Below are 24,280 nucleotides of genomic sequence, written 5' to 3'. Positions count from 1 at the left end.
TTGTTTGTTTGTGTGTGTGTGTGTGTGTGTGTGTGTGTGTGTGTGTGTGTGTGTAATCATAAATGACTTAATACTTCTAGAAGGTTGAAGAACACCAACTAAGTGTTGCAAATATGAATAATCCAAGAGTGTTTCCATGATTGATTAGGATGTCCCACAAAGGCTTTCAATACATTAATGTAAGTGTATGGGTGGAACATAAACAACTGTATGAAACAAAACAAACATTCAACATACAGAGAAAACACTGAGCAGTAGATATGGACATTAAACAAGTGCCAAACACAGAAGCTCAGCTTTCTTGTATATTTCATCATAGTACACACAGTTATGAACATAAGTGTTCAAGTGCCTATCTATTACTCAACTATTCCTTGACAGGTCTCTCTCTCTCTCTCTCTCTCTCTCTCTCTCTCTCTCTCTCTCTCTCTCTCTCATTCCAAATTTTATCCTCCAATTTATTTATTTATGAAGCAAGCATTTGTTCCACTGAAATTCAATTTGTATTGTCAACTCCATTCACCCTGATCTCGCGTTATTTTTGTACTTCATAGAATTCTGAGATTCACTCTCAACTACCGAGTGCCACAGTCCTCACCATTTCACCATTTGTCATAATACCAGCCCATATGGCAAAACAAAAAGTATTTCCATTACATAAAAGACGTATACCTAGTTTTCTTGTTGATGGAGTTGTAAAGGAAAACAGAAAAATTTAGGATAAGAAAAGAGGTTTGCCAATAAGGAATTGTACAGGAACATGTGTCAAGAATTCCAAATTTATGGGGTATGCAGGGGCATGGGGTAAGCACACCACTCTCCAGTCAGTTTTCATGACATGGAGCCACTATTACTCAGCCAAGTAGCTCTCCAATTGGCATCCTGAAGCTCAGTGCATCCTGTTCCAGTCCTCCTACCAAGCTGAATTACCTGACACTACTGGGAATTGAACCCCAGTCCTCTACATGGCAGTCTGCCACACTGACCATTCAGCTACGGAGGCTGACACTTAAGTATACTACATATACCAAAAATAATTTGTAATGGATTGCCTATAGAAATCACAAATATAAAAAACATTATGCAAATATTATGTACATTTAAGAAAGTTGAAACATTTGTTAATATCTAATCATTTTTATAGCACTGAGAAATACATAAATACAGCTCTGCTAGTTTGTTCAAGAATACGTGTGATGTGTTTCACTGTGTCTTTTATTTGAAGAATGTTTCTTCTGCTGCTTTTGTGTGTGTGTGTGTTTCTAGCTTGAAAGAGGATTTGTCTGAAAGCTAGCAAAGTTCTCAGTGTTGTTTATGTTATAACGTCAAGTTGAACACACATATTTCAAAACGACACAAAACATATAAGTCACTGAGCAAGTTGACAAAGCAAGACATGTGAACACTGTAACATTCGAATGAGCACTGAGTCCAAGTCTAGCGGCTGCTGGCTGGCTGGCTGGCCGCTTAGGTGGCGCAGCTGCTGCATGGCTGGCAAACAGCGCCACATGCAGAGGATGCGCGTAATTGCGTGGCGGCACTTTGAATGATCGGCGAGTCACAACAGTTTATCTGCCTTTTAGCAACTCCACACCTCTATTATTTGGTGAATTGTTATCTTCACTACTGAAGTATTTACATTCCAGCAGTATTTCCATACACGATATACAATTTTCATTGTTTTTGTACATCATTAAGACAAAAAAAAAATTCCCAGACTATATTCTCTAATTTTGTGTGTTGTACATCACTTTGAAGTGACTTGCAGAAAATGATAAAAGGATGAATTATTATTATTATTATCACTACTACTACTACTACTACTACTACTACTACTACTACTATTATTATTATTATTATTATTATTATTATTATTATTTAGTAGTAGTAGCAGTAGCAGCAGCAGCAGTGGTGGTGGTGGTGGTAGTAATAGTAGTAGTAGTGAGTAAATATCTGATGTCATACTACACACTATTATGTTGCTGTATCAGTATTAGCTTTCAAGTAATTGTACAAGCATTACTGAAACACATGTAACACACATCACTCTTCATGTAACTGTGAAACACTGTTTTTGGTCTAAGATTAAATGTTTTGTAGATGATGCTACAGAGGAAATATATGAACAGAGTATGCTTTAGTTAAATGGGACAACTTACCCACTAGCAAACTTTGATATAACCATAACAGGCCCAAAGGATTCTTCCTGAGCAATAAACATGTGGTCTTCCACATTGGTAAATACCGTTGGTTCAAAAAAGAGACCAGGACGATCAGCTCGCTTTCCTCCACACACAAGTGTTGCCCCCTCCTTCACACCACGTTCACAATATTCGATCAGTTTATCAAGATGGGCTTTGTGATTTTGTGGTCCATGTTGAGTACTTCTGTTTAAAGGATCTCCCATCACCTGAGAGTCAACACAAACTGTGATTATGATTTGTACAATAAAATAGAAAAAAGGCTGCATATTTCACACACTGAAACCTCAAGAGGAGAGAAAAAGGAACATTTTGAGTTTGCACTGTGGTTTTGAAAATAAAGGTATCTTATGCTTACCATTTTTTTACACTCTGCAGCTACCCTTTCAACAAATTTGTCATGAATGGAAGCATCCACAAAGAGACGTCCTGCTGCTATACAGTTCTCACCCTTGTTGAAGAAAACACCACTCATTCCCTGAAAATAAGTTGAAGTAACTTAGTCTTTGCAACACATAAAAATCAAGTGAGACTAAACATTCATTTTCTTATAATTTTCTTTAGTATAGGTGGAGTCACATATAATACAAATACATAATGTAATTTTTACCATTCTAACTGCTCTGTCAAGATCACAATCATCAAATATAATGAGAGGGGATTTTCCTCCCAGCTCAAGAGATACTTTCTTCAAGTTAGAATCAGCACATGATTTCATTATAACTTGGCCAATTCCAGTACTGCCAGTGAAACCTAATTTCCTTACATCTGGATGGTTTGCTATGGCATTACCAGTTTCAGAACCTAGAAATGGGAAGAGAGATTACTGTAGCTGCATGTTTTATAATAGTCTACATCATATTACCCTAATCACTAAACTCACTGTATGAATATATCTGGCTGACCATGAAAAGGAAACTAAAAGAAAAAGCCAGTCACCCTGAAAATGCATCAAAATCTTCACAAAATGTTCCAAAGATGAGGCCAGGTTTTACACAAAATTTCAAGGTATGTTCTATAGTCATCTGCAGGGGAAGGTGAGAGATTAATCACAACTGGGTTTCTGCCTTAGCAACCACATGTTCCTGTTCTCTGATACCACCAACTAAATGTTTCACAGTCATATGATTTTTACTGTTTACTGTCAGATGATAATACACAGTGGGGTAGCACATCAGAGAATACCACCTCCTATACTACAAGTTCCTAAACACCCCCCGCCCAACTGCTACACTGGCTGTACAATTTCCCTGTAGTCCTAACAGTACAATATCTTTTTCACCAGATTTTTGGATGGCATCCTGCATGTTCTGAATCATTCATTCTGCTAGGTACATTTCTTATTCCACATCTACATCTACACCTGCAAGTGATACTGAATCTACACAACAGAGGGTACTTCCTACTGTTCCAGCTATTAGAGCTGCTTTCTGTTCCATTCACATATGGAAGAAGGGAAGAAAGATTTCTTAAATGCCTCTGTGTGAGATGTAATTAGTCTAATCTTGTCTTGCAATATATATGAGAGCACTACACAGGCATAGTTGACATATATTCCTAGATTCCTCACTTAAAGATGGTTAATGAAACTTTCTAGGTAGGCTTCCACAGCACTTTGGTTCTTTCAACATCTCGACAGCTTTCTCTCATGGGTCAAACAAACTTAAACCTGTGATCATTCATGCCACTCTTCTTTGTATGTGTTCTACCTCTTATAATTTATATTTGGTATGGGTCCTGTACATGTGATCAATAGTCTAGGATGGGTTGCATGCGTGTTTTGTAAGTTATGTCCTTTGTAGAAACATTGTGTTTTCCTAGAATCCTACCAAGTTCCTTGGGCGAAGTCGAGGTAAGTTGATTTATGCTATAAGTCTAAAGAACTCAGTAATATGCATTTCTGTTAAGAATGGAATTTCATTCATGCTGATGGTAGACTACTGTTCCATGGACTTGGTGATCATCAGACTGAACAATGTGAGGGAAATTGTATTGACCTCAGCTTACCTTCCTTATGAGGACAGTACTACTCCTTCCTGGGAAGTGAGGACACTGGCAGGCAGCTGCTAACAGCAAAATCAACAACTGCTGGTTTTGATGCCAATGCCCACAACCTGGTATGGTGAGCAGCAACACCAACAACAGAGGTGAGTACCTTCTTGAATCTTTCATTCAATAGTAAACTGGAGATCCTGAACAGGGGCAGGGAAGCTGCATTCAGGAACATAAGGAGGGAAGAACTAACTGACATAACTTTTGGGTCCATTTTAATGGGTAGCAATGTCAAACAATGGCATGTGGCATTGGAGCCATCCTTATCTGAATACATGTATATTATGTTTGAGATTCAAATGGGTGTTAAACAGACCATGACATACAGGAATCCTACAAAAATGGTCTGGGACCTTTATAGGAAAGTCTTCAACTCACACTTATTGGAAATCAAAACTTTGATAAGAAATCTACTAGATTTTGAGAATATGTAAGACACAATAACATCTGCCATTATGACCTCACATTTAGAACACTGGCCAATCACCAAGAAGTGCATAAACAGGAATGTACCTTGATAGTGTAATAACACAGAATTGCAAAGGAAGTAGTTAAGAAGACTGTTTAACCTTGCAAGAATGAAAGAATAATGAGCAAAGTATCAGGAGACCATTGCCAAATACAATCTTATGAACAAATAAGTGAAATTATCATCCTGGAAGGCATTAGGAGGGGAAGTGGAAGGTGCAACTACTTGTGACAGACTTCACAGAATCCTCACCAGAATACCAACTAATCCAGGAGATACTCTAAGGAAGGAGGATGGCGAATATACAAGGACAGTGAATGAGAGACTGGATTTGCTGCTCAAGACTCACTTCCCTCAGTGCACGCTGGCAAACAACATAGACCAAGATTCATTTCCTGAGAGGCACTGATTTACAGTCAATCAATGGGAGAACTGGGAATCTGCCAGGGAATGTGTTTATTTTAAAAAATCAGTGGGCAGTGGGAATGTTTAAACCATTCAAGTCACCAGGCCCAGATGGAATCTTTCCAGCTCTAATGCAACAGGCAGGAGAGTGTTTAATTAGATTCCTATGTAAGCCGTTTAAGGTCAGCCTAGCAGCAAGAATCATCCCCAAAGCTTGGAGAACAGTGAGGGTTGTTTTCATGCTGAAGCAAGGGAGAAATGATCATGCTAAGGCCAAGGATGTGAGGCCAATCAGTCTGTCCTCTTTTCTTATAAAGACATTAGAAAAACTGGTTAATGTGCACATTATGGAAAGCAGCCTAATCAAGACTTCTCTACAGTAAACTAACATGCATATCAACCAGGCAAATTGTGTGAAATAGCACTTCACCGCCCTGTTGGGAAGGTGGAAAAATGATTACACTTTCATGAAATAGCTCTCTGCATCCTCCTGTATGTTGAGGGGGCTTTTTGCAATCAGCCTTTGAATTTATTGTTATAACTGCAGAAGGGCATCGCACAGACCATCATATGCAGTGGGATTATGTTAGAAGCCACTATGTTGAATGAGAAAATGGCGATCAACATCACCAGGGGTTGTCCACAAGGCAGGGTTTTGTCCCCACTAGTGTAGAAGCTAGCAGTGAATGAACTCATTGAAGAGCTATGTACTAGAGGCTACTTTTGTCAAGGATACGCAGATGACTTAGTCATAGTAATACTTGGTAAATTTGCTAGTACTGTTAGAACTAAGCCACAATGTGCATTGAACTGGTGCAAGAAACAGGATCCAAGAGTCAGCCCCAAGAAAACTGTTGTAGTACCATTTATAAATTTATGAAGAAGCACATTCAGTACACAGACTGAAATCTTAAGTTTCTTGATGAAACTATGCCTGTAGAGAGGGTGTTTAAATATCTTAAGATAACCCTGGATGCGAAACTATCATGGACACCCACATAAAGAAAATATGTTCAAAGGAAAAAGACACTCTTCTGAGCACTAGAAGAGCAAGTGGGAAAAACTGGGGTACAAATCCCAAGAGTATGTACTGCATATACACCACTGTAATAAGACCTTAAGACCTGTGATAATTTATGGGGCTACAGTATGGTGGAACAATATAGGAAAGGAGGAGGCTGTTAAGGAGAATGGCAAGGTGCAGAGACTGGCCTGTTTAGCCACAATAGGCAGAATTAGCACCACACCAACAGCTGGGATGGAGATCATGCTGGACATGCTCCCATTACACCTGTGGGTTAAAACGGAGGCAGCAGCAGGCACATGCAGGCTAAAAACTGGAAATAAGTGGGTACCCTTAGGATATCCTGAATCCTGCATCAATATAGGGAGTGTGATAAATATAGGAATGTTATTTTATACATGTTGCATCTTGTGGACTCTGTGGCCATTAATGATAGTTTGTGAATAGGGAGTGTGATAAATATAGGAATGTTATTTTATACATGTTGCATCTTGTGGACTCTGTGGCCATTAATGATAGTTTGTGAATGGTGCAACCAGCTACAAATACTTTTTAAATGTTTTATTTTAGTGTCATAACTGGTTTCAGGCTAACATGCCCATCTTCAGATGGCTAATATTTTTTGTTACCCAGATGTTTTGACCAACAGCATGTTGTCTGCTCCAAACTGCACAAGAATATTTGAGTATTTAGTGCCACTTTATATAAGTAGTTTCATTCATAAAAATACGCCAAAGTGCTAGCATTACTTCTATACGATGCAAAATAGTTGTGTTCACTTACATAAGTTCCAGTAGATGGCAATTTGTTTTGTTGTGGTCCATGTCGTTTCCTAGCTCTAGCTCTAGTTCTCAAATACCACATAGCACATACATTGTAAATAAATTACTGTGGCACACTTCATAATACTCTTAAAATAAGTGATGAGCATCAGACATGTGCTTCACACTTGAGGTTTTTGTTTATTGTTTACAATGCAAAGATTACCATTAAGCAAGGATACAAAGATTACCATTAAGCAAGGATACAAAGATACCATTCATTAAATACTGACCAAGGACGTAAACAGAGCAATGATGATGTGTGGAATGTGCAAAAATGTAACATGTTAATAACATAAAAATGTTTGAACTCTAAGCGTAAACTTATTATTAAAAGACTGTACGACAAATTGCTTTCAGTAGTTTTCTTCCCCAGTGGAAATTATTGATGAAATACTTCAAAGCCAACCAATTGCATATTGTAAAGTAGACACACATGTGCACACATTTATGTATACCAACATTTGATTATCGTTACAGTTAACTGCAGGAAATATAAAATTACAAAGTTGGAGGGTGGGATGAGAGCAACACATTTTTTCATCGGGGTTGTTTATATCTATACAATTATATACTAGTATCAAACTGCAGCAGTGTGACTGTTAGGTGTGCAGCTTGAGTTTGATTTCTGTGAACAGCCCAAGGAAATTGTTTAGAAAATGTATGTAATATCTGTAAGTTGTCATTAATGTTAGAAACACAGTGTCCATATTAATTCAAGTGAGTGGCTATTGCAGATTTATTTAAAGTTTTAGTCTAGAGGTATTAATGTGTTCATGATATCTTGTACTGAAGCTTTTGCCAGTCTGTTCATGATAAAAGCTAGGGTAATTGTCACAAATAATTTTGTAAATTCCTGATTTTTCTAGGCATAGGCTGGTGGTTTTGGTGCTGTGGATAATCTTATGTTGCACAGTGTCACTGCCGTGGAAACATATTTGAACTCCTGTCCTTCAGAAAAGATTGGCAATTTGATATGAGACTGTGCCTAGGAAGGGAATGTATGAAAATAGTTCCTTATCTGCTGCTTGTCGTGAATTTAATGCAGGTGATTTACTATCTTTAATTTTATTGTACAGGTTGTCAATTATTTGTGGTTTACAGTCATTATTTTTATCTGCAATTTTGATAATATTAATTTCTTTCTCCTTAGCAGATGAACTAAGGGGAAGTCTATTTATATGGTTTAACATGGGCCTGAAGTAAGCCAGTTTGCACTGTGTAGGGTTGCACAGAGAATTCTGTCTGACACTCAACAGTGAATTTGATATTGGGGTCCATGTTACTCATGGCAGTTGCATACGATTCTATTTCATCTACTGTACCATTGAACCACATGACTGTGTCATCAACAGACCTTTTGTAATAAACCAGTTTCCCTTTTAATTGGGTACTGGCCCTCTTAGAATACAGAAATGGTCAGGGAAATGACAGCTGCTTCAATAAACCTTTCAATGTAATAATTTGAACTAGGGAGCAGGGGAAGAATGAACCATGACACTGAGCAGGAGACATAGTCTGGTTTACTGACAGATTAAACACAGATGAAGGCCCTAGGACTGAGGTATACACAACAGAGTGCAATCTCTCTAGGGAAGCTCTCCACGGTATTCCAGGTGAAAATATCTGCTATCAGGGTGTGCGGGGAAGAGAGAATTTGCGTAGGCATCAAAAAGATCATAGCATCTACATTTATTCAGACAGCCAAGCAGCTCTAAAATCCCTATCAAACACTGTAACAATCTTTGAGAGTAAAGATCGTTACACAATGTCATGAAGCCCTTGTAAGACTAGCAAAAAGCAATGAGGTAAACCTGCTGCGGGACTCTGGTCACTCAGAAATCAGTGGTGATGAACAAGCGGATAGGCTGGCCAGGACTGGTGCAATGACTCCAATTATTGGACCTTAACCTGCCCTAATCATTACTGAGGTGATGGTTAAAGCAAAATTACAAAACTGTATCAGAAGGCTGCACATAGAATATTGGACTATAATCCAAAAACAAAAACATGGCAAGCCAATGATGCCAAAGCCATGTTTTAGGAGAAGTTCTGTAATCCTGGACTTGGACAGAAGACAGAATAAACTCATGGTACAACTAATGACTGGCCATGGGAACTTTAATAACACCTACTCATGATGGATGTGCAGAAAGAAGCTCTTATGTGTAGGCTGTGTGGTGAGGTTGATGAAACTGCACCACACCTAATCTTCCAATGTGAAGGTTTGGGGACCAAAAGACAAAATATTCAGGTCTCCAGATCCTGAAAAAATCATGTCTCATAAACAAACACTAAAGGGCCTCCACCCACTCTTTGAGGGTACTAGTTGGCTTTACTAGAACTATAGGGATTGAAAAGGCACAATGAACCCTGTTACAGTGTGAGCAATAGTAAGCTAGGACAGCTGTTTTCATCTCCCTGTTCAACTCAAATCAACCCTACCAACATACTGAAATCAGCCATCTGCGTTACCTACAACTGAGTCGATGTGATCACTCCCCTGAAAATTGTTACACCCACATATTTCTACAAGCTGACTGATTTATGTGACTAATTGATATTGTAGCAATAGGACACTATATTTTGTTTTGTTTTGTGAAGTACAAACTGTTACATTACTGAACATTTAAAGCAAGCTGCCAATCTTTGCACCACTTTGAAATCTTACAGATCTAACTGAATATTTGTGCAGCCTTTATCAGACAACTCTTTATTACAGAGAAATTCATCACCTGCCAAAAGTCTGAGGTTACTATTAGTATGGTCTGTAAGGCCATTAATATACAACATGAACAGCACAGGTCTTAACACACTTCCTTAGGGCACACCTAAAATGTCTTCCACATCCATTAGTGACTTTCCGTACAAGATAATACACTGTGTCCTTCCTAGTAACAGTGTTTTACAACAGATGAAAATTTTATACAGGAACAACATCCTGCCTGCTACAGTGTCCCTGATGCAACAAACAGAACAATAAGGCCATGGGTCAAACGTCAAATTTAAAGCATTGTAAAATGCAATCTGTAGTACAAGATTTTTTTGTACTCACTTAACATTAAAATCTTTCTGAGCATCTGAAGCAAATTCCAATGATGAATTATTTCATTTCTGGCACTTTACCTTCATGCCTGACATTGCCAGAAACTCATCATGAATCCAAATGACTTAGGTTACATTCTGCTGATTCCTGAGTGTCTGCTTCATAGTTTGATGAGCGATGAGACCAGATACCTTTTAACTACACAAAAACAAGCATTCTAACGGCAGGTTTCTGCACTGAGGTGAGGAACTTATCACTCACCAGCTCAACAGACTTACCTTCTTGATGTTGATATTGGCCTCTCTACTGACAATACTTTGCCATGAAATGAGGAGTATTCTACCCAAAATCCTCTGCTTACCTCCCAAAGTGGTATTCCACTGATTGCCCAACCTGAGCAATATCTTAGTCCAGCCCTACACTGCTCCAGGTTCAACCCCAAACCCCACAACTCATGTCCCTGTAGATGACCCAGGTGTAAGATTTTGCCTAGACATACACTGATGAGCCAAAACATTATGACCAGCTGCTTAATAGCCTGTTTGCCCATCTTTGGAATGAAATACATCACTGATTCTGCATATCAGGGATCCAACAGTTTGTTAGTAGGTCCGTAGATGTGTGGGGCATTACATGTCTATGCACAGGTCATGTAATTCACGTAAATAATGGGCTGCTGATTTGCGTACGCAGTGACAACATCCAATAGCGACCTAGATGTGTTCCATAGGATTTACATCACACAAATTTTGTCACTCAGGCATCAGCCTCAAATGCTGGTTGCCTAAATTTTCTCAACAGTGTCTCACAAAAGCAAAGTCATCTTCCCTCCAGAGATTCTCCTTTGAGTTCATGAAACTTGCATGCTGATCAAAACTACCAGTAACAAATCTAGCAACATACCTTTGAATTGCTTTGATGTCTTCCTTTAATCTGGCCTGGTGAGGATCCAAGAATGGGGCACAATAGTTTGTCTGCTGTCTCCTTTACAAATGAGGTACACTTTCCTAAAATTCTCTCAATTAACCATAGTCAACCATTTGCCTTCCCTACTACCACCCTTACATGCTCATTCAATTTCATATTGCTTTTCAACATTAAATCTAGATATTTAATCGACAAGATTATGTCAAGCACCATATTACTAATGCTGTATTCAAACATTATGGGATTGTTTTCCCTACTCATCTGCATTAACATGGATTTTTCTACATTTAGAGCAAGCTGCCACTCTTCACACCAACTAGAAATTTTGTCCACATCATCTTGTATCCTCCTACTCAATGATGATACTTTCCTGTAAACTACAGCATCATCATCAAACAGTCACAGATTGCTGCTCACCTTGTCTGTCAGATCATTTTTGTATATTTAGAATAAGAGTGGTCCCACCACAGTTCCCTGGGACACTCCTGACGATAACCATGTCTCCTATGAACACTCGCCATTGAGAACAACATACTGTGCTCTAGTACCTCAAAAGTCTTTGAGCCACTCACATATCTGGGAACCTACTCTGTATGCTCGTGCTCTTGTTAACAATCAGTAGAGGGGAACCATGTGAAATTACTTCTGGAAATCTAGGGATATGGAATCTGCCTGTTGCCCTTCATCCATGGTTCGCAGGATGACATGTGAGAAAAGGGTAAGCCAAGTTTTGCATGAGTGATGCTTTCTAAATCTATCTTAATTTGTGGACAGAAACTCTTTTTCTCAAGGAAATTTATTAATTTTGAAATCAGAATATGTTCAATAATTCTGCGGCAAACTGTTGTTCAGGATATTGATCAGTAATTTTGTGGGCCCATTCTTTCACTCTTCTTATTTAAGTGTGTCATCTACACTTTTTTCCAATCACTAAGGACTTTGTATTGGGTGCAAGATTCACAATAAATGCAAGCTAAGTAATGAGCCAATGCCACATCGTACTCTCTGTAAAACAGAAGTGGTATTTAATCTGGAGCTAGCAACTCATTTGTTTACAACTCTTGTAGCTGCTTCTTTAAGCCAGGATGCCTATTACTATGTCCTCCATACAGGAGTCTGTGCGATGGTCAAACAAAGGTAGGTTTGTAAGATCCTCCTACATAAATGATTTCTTAAATGCAAAATTTCAAACTTTAGCTTTCCTTTTGCTTAATGACTGGACAGAAGCCTTTGACAAGGACCAGAATTTTCTCGCATTCTTGGCAAGATCTTGCACTGAAGTATGATGATGGAAGATGTACGCTATGTGCATCGATCGTTTTAGAGATGCACGAATTTCAACCAAGTTTTGCCCACTGATCTTGCCACAATCTTGTTTTAACTGAGTGTGTAACAATCTCTGCTTCCTCATCATTTTCCTGATTTTATTATTAAACCACAGTCAGTTCTTTTCCCACTAACTCAGCGTATACTTATTGTGATGACTGAATCATGGAGTGTGCTAGGAAAAAAAAGAAGAAGAAAAATCATGTAAGTATGGATATTAGGAGTAAGCCTTGTAACTTATGTACAGTGCAAGCCACTTTCATCAATTAAGTTGGAGGTCAGGGACATTGAGAAACAGCTGATTTCACACTTGCGTATTACAGATTGAAGGTAAAAGGTGACACAGTCATGTACCATCTACATGCAAAGAGGTCCAACTGCTGTATATAGAGGTCCACAAATGATAAGCAAGGCAGAGTTCCAGATAGAGAAGAGTTCTAAACAGCAGCCTCTGATGGGCAGTGGTTTCCAGCAGATACTATGTAAGTGAGCATTATACTCAATTGAGTTTGTACACTATGGACTTTCAACGCTTGCCTGTATGTATCTCTGAACTAGGATTGTTAGTTTTCAATGTCTATTAGTCTACATGTACCTATGTCTGTATGTCACTTTCATTGTGGCAAGTGCTTGAACCGAAGGGTTCAATTAGATAAATCGTTTGTAGTCTGTAGTACCATATGTTACTTCGTATACCTGAATCCTAATAAAATTATGGGCCAGGATGGTCATGTGTTTTGGTAGCTGACTGGAAAATTTAGTAAGCCTCTTCTGTGTTTTACACTAAATACGTGAAAAAGCAATGAAAATCAGACCAGTAAGCAAACTCAGGATCTCATTTCCTTATCACCATATCTACCTCCTTCGCCTGACATCCAAGTTATTCTGTAATGTTTCCAACCACAGAGACCTGAAAAATCTCAGCTTGACCCCATCGCCATCTGAATCCTATACATTGCCACTTGTGTACCAAGATATGGATGACCTCAAATCCCTCCTGGTGATTGAATTCTGCATCAGGATCTAGAAGGAGGCAGGACAGGGAGTCCATGTTGGCGTGTTGGATGGTGGGGTGAAAGCAGATTTCATGGTGGTACCCACTAAAAAACCATACTGAGTGCTGCAGGTGCTGCGCAGTCTTTTCCAGAAGCTTAGAGTGATGCCCATACAATGAAATCTAGGTTTTGTGATCAGTCAACAGGTGAAATTCCTGCCAAACAAAAACACATGAAATTTCTTGACCCTTTGAATGGTCACTAAAGAGCTCTGCTGCGGTCAACATTTTGGCCTGTTCAGACCCATCTGCCAACTTATGAGACAAAACTGCCACAATTCCACATGTCCACTGTAAGTGTCGATGCAGGCCCAGTTATATGGTATCCTACACAGCAACATCTTAAGACTGCCCTTAAGACACTGAAAAGCATAGTGACAGGTGGCGAACCACACAAATTTAATGTCCTTTTTGCACTTCTGAATTGGAGGGTGTGAAATAAATTAGGCATAGTGGATAATTTTACACAGGAACAACTGCAGCTGTTTAAGGTTAGTAGGGGTCAGCATATCAGTGATCTTATTGACGTGGTCACGTGTGCACGATACCCTTGCAACAAAGAATGTGCCCCAGTTATTTGATACTGGGGCCAAGGAAACCTCACTTTTCCAATTGACAGTGAAAGCCACTTTCCTGGAGCCATCTGAAGAGAGATTCGAGGTTGCTGAGCTGTTCCACATGCGTTGGCCTCATAACAATGGCAGAATGGCCTCATAACAAGTGTAGAATACCTTTTATCACTTGTTCTAAATACTTTTGTAAAATGGAAGGTCCACTAACAACTTCAAAAGGTAAGCAATTGTACCTGTGTAAGCCGAATGGCATATTTAAGACTAGCAGCTGACCTGACACCTCATCAAGCTACAGCTGTATAAACACATCCTTTAGATCTATCTCTGAAAAATAATGGTCCCCAGCCAGTTTAGTTAACAAAATCTGCATGTGGGGCATAAAACAGAGACCACTGCTGGACTGGGCATTTATGGATGACTTAAAATTAGCACAAATGCCTGAAGACTCACTAGGTTTCTTAAGGACAACCACAAATAACACACACCGACTGGTTGAAAATGGGGATACGCTTGAAGAACCTCTCTGATCACAAATGGTAGCTGGTGAGCTCTACAAAATTTTGGCAATGCTGAAGGCTTCATAGAGTTGCGAGCAGTAAAACTATGCGCACACCCAAGTGTTGATTCAAAAATCTCTTTGTACAAATTGCACAAAATGTCACAGGCAGAAGAAGGCACCATTTCAGACACTGAATTGAAACTATTTCGAAACCAAATCTGGTAAGTGCATCTGAGCTAGCACACAGATGCCAGTGACAGCTCTCCAAGAAGAGGAATGTTTGTGCAGCAGTAAGACACGACGCAAAACCAGGCTCTTTGCAGCAAAGGAGACCTGAGCTTCTGATATGTATCCTCATTGATTATTGACATGGCAGTGCCAGTGTGCAACTGATATTTTACAGTCCCGGCCAGGAAGTGTTGGCCAGCATAAGCTCCTGTGGCAGTAGGGGAGCCACATGCTCTGCAGCCATGACCGTGTGGGCTGATGTGCCATCCTCATCTCATGGCTGAGTATGTGACTGGTGGACATCTACATCTACATCTACATCTACATTTACACTCCGCAAGCCACCCAACGGTGTGTGGCGGAGGGCACTTTACGTGCCACTGTCATTACCTCCCTTTCCTGTTCCAGTCGCGTATGGTTCGTGGGAAGAACGACTGTCTGAAAGCCTCCGTGCGCGCTCTAATCTCTCTAATTTTACATTCGTGATCTCCTCGGGCGGTATAAGTAGGGGGAAGCAATATATTCGATACCTCATCCAGAAACGCACCCTCTCGAAACCTGGCGAGCAAGCTACACCGCGATGCAGAGCGCCTCTCTTGCAGAGTCTGCCACTTGAGTTTATTAAACATCTCCGTAACACTATCACGGTTACCAAATAACCCTGTGACGAAACGTGCCGCTCTTCTTTGGATCTTCTCTATCTCCTCCGTCAAACCGATCTGGTACGGATCCCACACTGATGAGCAATACTCAAGTATAGGTCGAACGAGTATTTTGTAAGCCACCTCCTTTGTTGATGGACTACATTTTCTAAGCACTCTCCCAATTAATCTCAACCTGGTACCCGCCTTACCAACAATTAATTTTATATGATCATTCCACTTCAAATCGTTGCGCATGCATACTCCCAGATATTTTACAGAAGTAACTGCTACCAGTGTTTGTTCCGCTATCATATAATCATACAATAAAGGATCCTTCTTTCTATGTATTCGCAATACATTACATTTGTCTATGTTAAGGGACAGTTGCCACTCCCTGCACCAAGTGCCTATCCGCTGCAGATCTTCCTGCATTTCGCTACAATATTCTAATGCTGCAACTTCTCTGTATACTACAGCATCATCCGCGAAAAGCCGCATGGAACTTCCGACACTATCTACTAGGTCATTTACATATATTGTGAAAAGCAATGGTCCCATAACACTCCCCTGTGGCACGCTAGAGGTTACTTTAATGTCTGTGGACGTCTCTCCATTCATAACAACATGCTGTGTTCTGTTTGCTAAAAACTCTTCAATCCAGCCACACAGCTGGTCTGATATTCTGTAGGCTCTTACTTTGTTTATCAGGCGACAGTGCGGAACTGTATCGAACGCCTTCCGGAAGTCAAGAAAAATAGCATCTACCTGGGAGCCTGTATCTAATATTTTCTGGGTCTCATGAACAAATAAAGCGAGTTGGGTCTCACACGATCGCTGTTTCCGGAATCCATGTTGATTCCTACATAGTAGATTCTGGGTTTCCAAAAACGACATGATACTTGAGCAAAAAATATGTTCTAAAATTCTACAACAGATCGACGTCAGAGATATAGGTCTATAGTTTTGCGCATCTGCTCGACGACCCTTCTTGAAGACTGGGACTACCTGTGCTCTTTTCCAATCATTTGGAACCCTCCGTTCCTCTAGAGACTTGCGGTACACGGCTGTTAGAAGGGGGGCAAGTTCTTTCGCATACTCTGTGTAGAATCGAATTGGTATCCCGTCAGGTCCAGTGGACTTTCCTCTATTGGGTGATTCCAGTTGCTTTTCTATTCCTTGGACACTTATTTCGATGTCAGCCATCAGCCATTTTTTCGTTTGTGCGAGGATTTAGAGAAGGAACTGCAGTGCGGTCTTCCTCTGTGAAACAGCTTTGGAAAAAGGTGTTTAGTATTTCAGCTTTAAGCGTGTCATCCTCTGTTTCAATGCCATCATCATCCCGGAGTGTCTGGATATGCTGTTTCGAGCCACTTACTGATTTAACGTAAGACCAGAACTTCCTAGGATTTTCTGTCAAGTCCATACATAGAATTTTACATTCGAATTCACTGAACGCGTCACGCATAGCCCTCCTTACGTTAACTTTGACATCGTTTAGCTTCTGTTTGTCTGAGAGGTTTTGGCTGCGTTTCAACTTGGAGTGAAGCTCTCTTTGCTTTCGCAGTAGTTTCCTAACTTTGTTGTTGTACCACGGTGGGTTTTTCCCGTCCCTCACAGTTTTACTCGGCACGTACCTGTCTAAAACGCATTTACGATTGCCTTGAACTTTTTCCATAAACACTCAACATTGTCAGTGTCGGAACAGAAATTTTCGTTTTGATCTGTTAGGTAGTCTGAAATCTGCCTTCTATTACTCTTGCTAAACAGATAAACCTTCCTCCCTTTTTATCAATAGGTCCAAAATGTTATCTCCACGAATCGGTTCTCTGTTTTAATTGCTCGAGGTAATTTTCGAATAGTGCACTCAGTGTAATGTCACTCGATGCTCTGTCCCTACCACCTGTCCTAAACATCTGAGTGTCCCAGTCTATATCTGGTAAATTGAAATCTCCACCTAAGACTATAACATGCTTAGAAAATTTATGTGAAATGTATTCCAAATTTTCTCTCAGTTGTTCTGCCACTAATGCTGCTGAGTCGGGAGGTCGGTAAAAGGAGCCAATTATTAACCTAGCTCGGTTGTTGAGTGTAACCTCCACCCATAATAATTCACAGGAACTATCCACTTCTACTTCACTACAGGATAAACTACTACTAACAGCGATGAACACTCCACCACCAGTTGCATGCAATCTATCCTTTCTAAACACCGTCTGTATCTTTGTAAAAATTTCGGCAGAATTTATCTCTGGCTTAAGCCAGCTTTCTGTACCTATAACGATTTCAGCTTCGGTGCTTTCTATCAGCGCTTGAAGTTCTGGTACTTTACCAACGCAGCTTCGACAGTTGACAATTACAATACCGATTGCTGCTTGGTCCCCGCATGTCCTGACTTTGCCCCGCACCCGTTGAGGCTGTTGCCCTTTCTGTACTTGGCCAAGGCTATCTAACCTAAAAAACAGCCCAGCCCACGCCACACAACCCCTGCTACCCGTGTAGCCGCTTGTTGCGTGTAGTGGACTCCTGACCTATCCAGCGGAACCCGAAACCCCACCACCCTATGGCGCAAGTCGAGGAATCTGCAGCCCACACGGTCGCAGAACCGTCTCAGCCTCTGATTCAGACCCTCCACTCGGCTCTGTACCATAGTGCATATTTTAATGTTTTGCGAAATGTCTGAATAATTTCCTAAAATTTAGGGAGAAGTTTTTAATGTGTTATCAGAGTGGCTAGCTCAACCTTGTTTTTTTTTGTATGAAAAAGCATCTGTTGACACACTGCTGCAAGGTGGTCCCGCTTACCACAGGTCCAACAGTCCACAGGACAGTGTGTACAGCTGCATCTTGAATGTCAGCTACCGCAGTCAGGGCAGGACTGGAGTTTTTTCAACTTGTGTGTAGCATGTAACAATGCTGAGGAGGGAGGGCATTCTTATCCACCAGGCTACTATTTTTTAAAAAAAAAAAAGTCATTCACTGCTGCAAAAGGAGCAGCACGATCTACGTATTTAAGTCTCTCACAAGATGCTGGCAATCCAGATGTTCATCAACTTGGGTGAAACTTAGGGGCAAGAAAAGATTAGGGTCAAGCGGAATTGTCAACTGATTGGTGTTTATAATGGCGAGGAACTACTGTTGACACTTTCACACCATTTGTGAAAGAATTCTGAGCTTCAGAAGCAGCCTAAAAAGCTTTTGCAATTTTAAGCATGTCAACACGGTTAGTATCCATACATGGTCAAAACTTTTTCATACAAAAAAAAAAAAACAAGGTTGAGCTAGCCACTCTGATAACACATTAAAAACTTCTCCCTACATTTTAGGAAATTATTCAGACATTTCACAAAACATTAAAATATGCACTATATTCATGACATTGTCATTTAAAATAAAGGGAAAAATCTGTTGGCAAACGAGCTGCTGCTCTCTTGTCTGAATATAAAATAGGGTCTATTACAATGAGGTGCATCATGATCTGTGTGCCAGAAGCATCACACACTCGATGGTCCTCTCACTGAAGCAAGAAGCCATGCGTTACACGGCTGTGTCCTATGTTAAGATGAGTGAGAAGGACCTCATTCCCTCTGCATGGCTGAAAGGAGGTACACTATGGCCAAATAATAGATTTTAACAAGTGCAGCTTATTGACTATCACTTCCAACCACTCTTCTTCCCATCTATGGAAAAGACCCACTGTTGTTTAACAGCGCAATTCAGAGAATGCTCAGGAAGCAAAGGCAGCTGCACTCATGGTACAAGAAAGATCGGGAGAATGAGGACAGGCAAAAGTTAGTAGAGATTCATGCTGCTGTAAAAAGAGCGATGCGCAAAGCATTCAACCACTACCACCGTCATACCTTAGCAAAAGATATTGCTGAAAACCCAAGGAAATTCTGGTCTTATGTAAAATTGGTAAGCGGGTCAAAGGCTTCCATCCAGTCACTCATTGATCCGTCTGGCCTGGCAACGGAAGACAGCAAAACGAAAGCTGAAATTTTAAATTTAGCATTTGAGAAACCTTTCACACAGGAGGATCATACAAACATACCGCCGTTTGAGTCTCGTACAGATTCCCGTATGGAGGACATAGTGATAGACATACCTGGGGTTGTGAAGCAGCTGAATGGGTTGAAAATAAATAAATTGCCAGGTCCTGATGGGATTCCAATTTGGTTTTACAGAGAGTACTCTAATGCATTGGCTCCTTACTTAGCTTGCATTTATCGTGAATCTCTTGCCCAACGTAAAGTCCCGAGCGACTGGAAAAAAGTGCAGGTGACGCCTGTATATAAGAAGGGTAGAAGGACGGATCCTCAAAATTACAGACCAATATCCGTAACATCGGTTTGTTGCAGGATTCTTGAACATATTCTCAGTTCGAATATAATGAATTTCCTTGAGACAGAGAAGTTGCTGTCCATGCATCAGCACGGCTTTAGAAAGCATCGCTCCTGCGAATAGCAGCTCACCCTTTTTTCACATGATATCTTGCGAACTATGGATGAAGGGTATCAGACGGATGCCATATTCCTTGACTTCTGGAAAGCGTTTGACTCGGTGCCCCACTGCAGACTCCTGACTAAGGTACGAGCACCTGGGATTGGTTCCCAAGTATGTGAGTGGCTCGAAGACTTCTTAAGTAATAGAACCCAGTACGTTGTCCTCGATGGTGAGTGTTCATTGGAGGTGAGGGTATCATCTGGAGTGCCCCAGGGAAGTGTGGTAGGTCCGCTGTTGTTTTCTATCTACATAAATGATCTTTTGGATAGGGTGGATAGCAATGTGTGGCTGTTTGCTGATGATGCTGTGGTGTGCGGGAAGGTGTCATCGTTGAGTGACTGTAGGAGGATACAAGATGACTTGGACAGGATTTGTTGGTTGGTTGGTTGGTTGTTTAAGGTTAAAGGGACCAAACAGCAAGGTCATCAGTCCCTTGTTTCAAATAGACTCCATTCTGCTAACGGGACATCTCAGAAAAGTCAGAACAATAAAACGGAAAAAGGGGAAACGTAAAAGGGCAGTCACGTTGTCATTAGTAAAAACAAATGAGGGAAGTTGGCAAGAGAACGAACCCAACACTATGCTGAAGCAGCATAGGCAAGACCACCTGTGACTTAAAAGGTACAACTGCTATAATGCAGAAAGTACGTACGGGAATAGAAAAACTAACCAAGCCTTAAAAAGAAGGGGTAAAAACAGAGTAAAAGGGGAAGAAAAGAGGATTCCGGTCAGGGAGGTGAATCGGGAATCTCTGAACGCTGCCTACAGTGGGAGACACCCAAACACTCACCGCCCTGCCCCAACACCAGAGGGACATTAAAAACTTTAAAACTGAGAATAAAAACCACTCTCCCGGAGGAAACCTAGAACCAGAGAGACCATCCGGGAATCGTCAGCCAACATCAAAGGTAAAGTGTGGGGGAGTCTGTACTTAGCACGCAGAGCCAAAAGAAGGGGGCATTCAACCAAAATGTGGGCCACTGACTGGAAGGCTCCACAACCACATAGCGGGGGTGGCTCATCACGCAAAAGGAAACCATGGGTCAGCCTGGTATGGCCAATGCGGAGACGACACAGTGTGGTCGAGTCCTTGCGGGAGAGGCGAAAGGAAGAACGCCATGGGCCTGGATTCACCTTAATTGCACGAAGTTTATTAGACAGTGGAGTAGCCTCCCAAGAATTGGCCCATGACTGTGCAAAGTGGGATTTGATGTGAAGCCGTAAATCCGCTGCAGGAGGGGTTACAGAAAACGGGGGTAAGTAACTGCTCCCCCAGCCAAACGATCAGCGAGCTCATTACCCTGGATACCCACATGGCCCGGGACCCATAGGAAGTCAATGGAACAAGCAGCACGGTGAAGATCAGCGAGATGGTCATGGATGGCAGAGACCAAGGGATGGCGCGAAAAACACCGGTCAATAGCAAGAAGGCCACTCATCGAGTTCGTACATAACAAAACGCGGTGGTGTTGGGATTGTTTAATAAAGGTAAGGGCCCAGGAAATTGCCATCAATTCCGCAGTAAACACCCCACATGAGGGTGGCAGCAGATGATTTTCCGTTCCAACAAAGGACATGAAGGCATACCCAACATGATCAGCAGATTTAGAGCCATCAGTGTAAAAAACAACAGCATCCCGAAACTCCCATAAAATTTGGCGGAAAAAGGAACGGAACACCACCGGGGGGATGGAATCTTTCGGACCGCGGCGGAGATCCATCCGAATTCGAGGCTGAGGAACTAACCAAGGAGGGGTGGAGGGGAGGGAGCGAGGAAGACAGGACAAAGAAGGAAGCCGAAAATCATGGTTAAGAGACGCAAGGCGCAGCCCTACCGGTAAACCCGCCCAAGGGCGGGAGTCAGGCGGGCGACGTCCATGGTCTGGGAATAGGATAGAATAGGAAGGATGAGCGGGAGAAGAACGGATAGTAAGGGCATAAGACACCAGAAGCTGGGACCGCCGAACAGAAAGGGGGGGGATCCCAGCTTCAACCAGGAGACTATCAACAGGGCTAGTAGGGAAGGCACCGGTGGCCAAACGGATACCACGATGGTGGACTGGATCCAGCACGTGCAGCGTGGAAGGAGCAGCTGAACCATAAACTTGACAACCATAGTCCAAACGTGACAGAACTAGAGCACGATAAAGACGGAGGAGGAGGGAACGGTCCGCACCCCAAGAGGAGTGGGCAAGGAAGCGAAGGACATTGAGTTTACGGAAACATCCTACCTTCAGGAGTCTGATATGGGGCAGCCAAGTGAGCTTGTTGTCGAAAAGAAGACCTAGGAAACGAAACTGTGGAACCACAGGCAATCTTTGTGCAGCGAGATAGAGCTCTGGATCAGGGTGGACCGTAGTACGGCGACAGAAGTGGACCACCCGCGATTTTAAAGGAGAGAATTGAAACCCGTGTGAGAGGGTCCATGCAGAGGCACGCCGTATAGCCACCTGGAGCTGCCGTTCTGCAGATGGCATCGAGGAGGAACTAACCCAAATGCAGAAATCATCCATATACAGGGCAGGGGCGACCAAGGGACCGACAGAGGCCACAAGTCCATCGATAGCAATGAGGAAAAGAAGGACACTCAAGACAGAACCCTGTGGGATGCCCGTCTCCTGGGTCCGTGGAGAACTAAAAGCAGTACCAACTCGAACTCTGAATGACCGATGGATCAGGAACTGGCAGATAAAAATCGGGAGTGGGCCCCGAAGACCCCACTGATGAAGGGTTAGTAAGATGTGATGGCACCAGGCCGTGTCATAGGCCTTGCGAAGGTCAAAAAACACTGCAACCAAATGGCGGCGCTGGGAAAAAGCCTGCCGAACTGCGGATTCCAAGCGAAGTAAATGATCGATTGGAGATCGGCCCTCTCAAAATCCACACTGGTAAGGGGACAACAGATCCCGAGATTCGAGGACCCAAGTGAGCCGACGGGCTACCAGCCGTTCAAGTAACTTACAAACAACATTGGTCAAACTAATTGGCCGATAGCTGTCAACAGATAGTGGGTTCTGACCAGGCTTAAGGACAGGAACCACAATGCTATCCCTCCACTGAGAAGGGAAGTCACCCTGGAGCCAGATACGGTTAAACACCCGAAGAAGATGGTGCCGTTGTGGAGCACTGAGATGTTGAAGCAGCTGGTTATGAATGGAATCTGGGCCAGGGGCCGTATAATGAGAAGAAGATAGAGCAGAAAGAAATTCCCATTCAGTGAAAGGTTCGTTGTAAGATTCTGACTCACAAGTGGTGAAACATAAGGTGACAGCTTCAGCCTGCTGTTTTTGATGAAGGAAAGCAGCTGGATAGGAGGCCGACGCTGATGCCACTGCAAAATGGGTCGCAAGATGTTCTGCGAGAACTAATGGGTCCGTACAAATGCCATCTGGGAGGTGAAGGCCTGGGAGGGTGGACTGCCGATGGCAACCTTGGAGAGAGCGAAGTGTAGCCCATACCCGTGACAGAGGGACAGTGGAACCAAGGGAAGAAACGAATCGTTCCCAACATATCCGCTTGCTCTGTTTGATTAAATAACGGGCTTTAGCGCGAAGGCGCTTAAAGGTAGAAAGGCTGGCTACAGATGGGTGCCTCTTAAAGTGTTGCAAAGCTCGACGGCGATCACGGATGGCAATGGCAATGGCCGTACTCCACCACGGGACTTGCCGACGACGAAATTGTCCAGATGAGCGCGGGACAGCAAGGTTAGCAGCGCGAACAATCGCGTCAGACACGTCACGTAGGACGTCATCAATACAACCCGACAAAGAGGGAGAAAACTCGACCTGTGCAGTGTATAGAGGCTAATCGGCGCGGTGGAAAGACCAACGAGGTAACCTGTCCATCGGGGAGCGGGAAGGGAGCGTGATAATCAACGGGAAATGGTCACTATCACAAAGGTCGTCGTGTGGCGACCAGTGTAATGAAGGGAGGAGAGAGGGAGAAGAAAGAGAAAGATCAATGGCAGAAAAGGTACCATGACCAGCACTGAAATGAGTAGGGGAGCCATCATTAAGAAGACACAGGTCGTGGTCTGCAATAAATTGGTCTATAAGAAGACCTCGTCTAGATGGAAAGGCACTGCCCCACAAAGGATGATGAGCATTAAAATCCCCAAGGAGGAGGAAGGGAGGAGGAAGTTGCTGAAGAAGGGTGGTTAAGGCAGCAGGTGTAAGAGTCCTGTCAGGAGGGAGATAAAGATTGCATACTGTGACTGCAGAGTCTAAGTGGACCCTAACAGCAACCGCTTCCAATGTAGTTTGGAGAGGAATCCACGTGCTAGCAATGTCTGTACGGACCAACGTACAAACGCCACCAGAAGCCCGCAAGGGTCCGACCCGATTTCGACAGAAAACATGGAACCCACGGAGGGTCGGTGAGTGAGCATCAGTAAAATGAGATTCCTGGAGAACCACACAAGCTGCTGAGTAGGACGAAAGAAGGGATTTCAATTCCGGAAGGTGACGATAGTAGCCATTACAATTCCATTGGAGAACCACAGAACGATGGTTTA

General features: G+C 42.2%; 1 protein-coding gene across 1 annotated transcript in view; it reads right to left on the bottom strand.

Moving 5' to 3' along the window:
* LOC124721294 (cytosolic 10-formyltetrahydrofolate dehydrogenase) overlaps window positions 1-24,280 on the bottom strand; it is a 167,284-nt gene that overhangs the window by 17,786 nt on the left and 125,218 nt on the right. Inside the window, exons 12-14 of the mRNA XM_047246202.1 lie at window positions 2,812-3,005; window positions 2,560-2,679; window positions 2,160-2,410 (exon numbers count right to left, since the gene is read on the bottom strand). Coding sequence (XP_047102158.1) covers window positions 2,160-2,410; window positions 2,560-2,679; window positions 2,812-3,005 — 565 coding nt within the window. The remainder of the gene's footprint in view (window positions 1-2,159; window positions 2,411-2,559; window positions 2,680-2,811; window positions 3,006-24,280) is intronic.

The sequence above is a fragment of the Schistocerca piceifrons genome, chromosome X, assembly GCF_021461385.2.
Source record: "Schistocerca piceifrons isolate TAMUIC-IGC-003096 chromosome X, iqSchPice1.1, whole genome shotgun sequence".
Lineage (NCBI taxonomy): Eukaryota > Metazoa > Arthropoda > Insecta > Orthoptera > Acrididae > Schistocerca > Schistocerca piceifrons.
Note: the sequence above shows the minus strand (reverse complement) of the source record. Positions and strands in the feature narration are given on the sequence as shown.